General features: G+C 40.8%; 1 protein-coding gene across 1 annotated transcript; it reads left to right on the top strand.

Annotated features, from left to right (window-relative positions):
* Positions 1 to 325: 325 nt before the first annotated feature.
* cnmd (chondromodulin) lies at positions 326 to 2,321 on the top strand. The gene is made up of 5 exons (XM_085374674.1): positions 326 to 412; positions 530 to 643; positions 782 to 935; positions 1,347 to 1,537; positions 2,094 to 2,321. Exons 1-5 carry the CDS (start codon positions 326 to 328, stop codon positions 2,319 to 2,321), a joined length of 774 nt encoding a protein of 257 aa, XP_085230800.1.
* The last annotated feature ends 1,749 nt before the right edge of the window (positions 2,322 to 4,070 follow it).

The following is a 4,070-nucleotide window of genomic DNA, read 5'->3' as shown; positions in this document are numbered from 1 at the left end:
AGAAATAGTGTAATGTTTATTTGTGTACTAATGAGCTCACCTGTAGGGCAAACATCCCCATCAAGGTCTGTAACAGCATCTCCTGTGGTGCTTTACTCAAATTCTCAGTGTGGTAAAACTACAGAGGATTTTGTGACTGATGACTGTGCTGGGGAATAACACAAGCAACGTGAAGCTTGTTTTCTATCTCTCTTCTCTCGTGTTCGCTACTGTGTCATTTACATAACTCGACTAATCAGTCATTTTAACATCCCACTTTGAATGCTGCCAGGTTTATAATGTTCATTACAGTATGAACATCAACGGGGAGGTGAGGGAGGGCTCCATGGAAATTGATTCTGACAACAATCTTGAGAGATTTAAAACCGGGAGTGGAGCTGAGGAAGCTGTGGAAATTCATGACTTTCAAATTGTGAGTAAGTTTGTCCTTGTTCTCGCTTCCCAAGGTAGCTCAGCTGAGACCTTCTGTGTGCTTAGCAAAGTCGCAAAGCCTTGAGTGTAAACATGGCATCTCTGTGATTTGGTGCAGGGAGTGACTGGAATCCGCTTCTTTGGAGGAGACAAGTGCTATATAAAATCCCAAATCAAAGCCAAACTTCCTCCCATGGGAGCTCACGACAAAGAGATGGTGATGTTTGACCTGGTACGTGCAAACTACTTGATACAGACCGTTGTATATTGAAAAGAAAAAAAAAAGGAGAGAGATTACAGCTTAAATTTCTTTTTCCTTCTAAGTAATTCAAGGACATTGTCTGTCTGTCTTTTTTTCGCCCTCTGTCAGACAGATGAATTAATGCCAGTGAGCTTTGATGAGGAGTTCCTTATTTGGGTTGCAGCAGAGCAGCCGCTGAAGGACACCAGGTTTCTGAGCAAGAAAATTCTGGATCTTTGTGGGGAGCTTCCCATTTACTGGCTCAGACCGACATATCTAAAAGGTTTCCTTCTGTTCTGTTTAGTTGCTGTACACAGCATCATAATCTAGGAAGACTGGCCTTCGATCAATCTGCATGTTGCTCATTGCTTATTAAAACCTTAGTTATGTTTGCCCTGCTTATCTGCTGACACACTTGTAAAATTTACAGTCTTGTCTTAGAAGTTGGAAAAGCACTCGAACATCTTGAACATACACCACGTTCAGAGCCCAACACCAAAAAAAGACTCGCAGAGTCTTGTATTAAAAAAGAATGATCTTGAAATATGCAAGACTGCTTGATATCACTGCTGCTAATTTAATTATTCAAGACATCTGAGACAGCTCCAGCTATGTAGGATTGAGCTCTGAGGACATGTATGGCTTCCTGTGTATGTTGACCCAATACTCTTGCCTCTTGCGACTGCTCTAACAGATGGGGAGAGGAAAAAGAGAGACACGCATCGAGCCAAGCGGCAGTTTAACATGGAGGAGGTTGAGGCAGCTGCCGAGGAGGGGGACCTGGTGAGTCACGCAGAGAATGACACCTCCAGAGTTGTGGAAGAAGAGGAGGAGGGGGCGCAGTCAGCTGTGGGGTCAGCAGACAACCCCGAAAACCCCTATCAAGTGAGTCTCTTCATCCACAGTGCTGTTTATGGTAAACAAGTCTCAAGAGTTGGTGAATTTTTGATCAAGAAGCTTATATAGAGCCTTGAAGCAACCCTTTAAGGCTCATTATGAATTTACGTCACTCTGTTTTGTCAACACTTTAATAGAGGACTACATCAGGACTCTGAAGATGGCAGCCTTGTTAAATGTATTTTCACACTGATAGAAGTTCAAGGCGTGGAAATGTGTTTAAGTGGTTCCTGTATTTCTGCTGGCTGTAGGAGGTACATACTTACTGCTGCTGTTGTTAAGGTGTCATACTGGCAGCTGTAATTACAGGTCACTTGGGTAATATCTGCCGTTCCAACTTGATGAACTTATGAACTGAAGTGAAAACTCCCACCGGTTATAAAAATTCATGCTGCCTTCAAGAACTGCAGTCACATACTTGAGAGGATGAGAAGTTCTTCAAAACATTTGAATTGCAAATGAATATTAAAAAAATATATATATATTTTTTTTTTTCTTAAACACGATTGCTATTAAAAATCAACATTGGTTCCTTTAAATGCAGCGCAGCAGAGGGGCCGGAGAGGAAAGCGCCCTGACCTTTGACACCATGTTAGACCACCAGGGGATCTGCTGCTCCGAATGCCAACGCAGCTACACTCACTGCCAGAAAGTGTGTGAGCCTCTGCGGGGCTACTGGCCTTGGCCTTACAACTACAGAGGGTGCCAGGTAGCTTGTCGAGTCATCATGCCTTGTCGCTGGTGGGTGGCACGCATTTTTGGAGTTGTGTAAAAGAACACACAACATATGTGAGCAAATGTGTGTGCACATGTGTGCTTTGCAGCTCAGCTTCTTTTTCAGATCTGCACACAAATATCAGATTTCTCTTTTTATTAGCATCTACCAGAAAGCTATGCCTGCTAGCGTGATATGCAAAGTGTTTCAATGTGACCATTTTTATTGTAGCATATATACCATCACCAGCCACTTTATTAGGTACACCTTACTAGTACATGGTTGACCCTTCTTTTGCCCTCAGAGGTGCCTTAATTCTTCATGGCATAGATTCCTAAAATATTTTTGGTCATATTGACATGACAACATCATACAGTTTGTGCAGATTTGTTGGCTGCACATCCGTGATCCCTTCTGTTACACCACATCCCAAAGTTGCTCTATTGCATTGAGATTTGGTAACTGTGGAGACCATTTGAGTAAACGTACTGTTCAGTTAAAAAAAAAAAAGAAAACATATTGAGATGATTTTAACCTTGCGACATTGGGTGTTATACTATTGGAAGCAGCTATTAAAAGATAAAGAAAGATAAAGATAAAGAGATTGGCATTTAAAGACCAGGTAGGCTCTGGTCTTTAATTGATCAGTTAAGCTCATTTGATACTACAGGGCCCAAAGTGTGTGAAAAAAACATCCCCCACACCATTACATCACCAGCAGCAACAGCCTGAACCATTGATTCAAGGCAATATAGATCCATGCTTTCATGTGTGCTTACACCTGACCCTATGATCCGAATGTATCAGCAGAAACAGAGACTCAGGTTGTGCATTTTCACCCAGAGAATTGATGCTCACTGGACATTTTCGCTTTAAAAAAAAAAATCCCTTCTCTGTAAATCCTAAAGATGATTGTGTAGGAAATTCCCAGTAGATCAACAGTTCCAGCCAACCTGTAACCAGCAACCATACCACATTCAAAGTCACTGCTCAGTTTAAACTTCATCAGGTCATCTTGACCATTGTTGCCATACTATTGGCTGATTAGAAATTTTCTTTAGCACAAAGCAGCTGAATGCATGTACCTAAGTGGCCAATGATCGTATACTATACATGACAAGTTTTTCATCTTGATAGGAATGCTACTTTTTTTTTTTAGATACAATTATTCGGAAATGCATACATGTAATGTTCTTATTTGCAGATGCGGATTCAGAAAAAACATTTTTGTATCGTGTCATGGCCAGGCTTAATGCACTGTACTGTGTTTAATGGAAGGCACTGGACTGAATCCAAAGGCTCAGCAGATCATATACCTTTTCTGACAGGCTTCAATAAATTCTAATTACAGTATATGCTGGCTTTGATGTAGATGCTTTTTGTGTCACATGTTGTTACCATGGTTCCACTGCATGTTTTCCTGATAAAACTGAAGTGACAGCAATGGTTGCCATTCCATTCACAGCTCAGAATCAGTTTGAGGGCAATACAATTTGTGCACACTGACATCTGCATTGATGTGAACTAATGTGAGATGAGTGTCATGGCAATGATGGAAAATGTTTCCATAAAAGTGACATTTTTTCTTTATTAAATATTTTTTTTCTATGAAAAAAGGCAGAATGCAAAGCTTCCAGAAAACATGATCACAGAAACTGTTTTTTTAGTACCTCTTTCTGGGACTTGTGGTGTAGTATCCTATTCCGAATACCTCAAAAATCAAAAGAAATGAGATTAGTATCTCTAAAGCCATATGCCCACTTTCTAAATAATTGAGAGGAGCCATGTTGTGATCAAGACGATTTC

The sequence above is a fragment of the Diplotaxodon limnothrissa genome, linkage group LG16 (assembly GCF_057381915.1).
Source record: "Diplotaxodon limnothrissa isolate DT_005_m linkage group LG16, D_limnothrissa_male_GT1.1, whole genome shotgun sequence".
NCBI lineage: Eukaryota > Metazoa > Chordata > Actinopteri > Cichliformes > Cichlidae > Diplotaxodon > Diplotaxodon limnothrissa.
Note: the sequence above shows the minus strand (reverse complement) of the source record. Positions and strands in the feature narration are given on the sequence as shown.

Bases quoted from the DNA above. Each gene is read 5' to 3' on its own strand.
- cnmd (XM_085374674.1), top strand. From the start codon at position 326: ATGGAAATTGATTCTGACAACAATCTTGAGAGATTTAAAACCGGGAGT. The intron at 644-781 runs GTACGTGCAAAC...GCCCTCTGTCAG, and splicing joins AGATGGTGATGTTTGACCTG to ACAGATGAATTAATGCCAGT. The intron at 1,538-2,093 runs GTGAGTCTCTTC...CTTTAAATGCAG, and splicing joins ACCCCGAAAACCCCTATCAA to CGCAGCAGAGGGGCCGGAGA.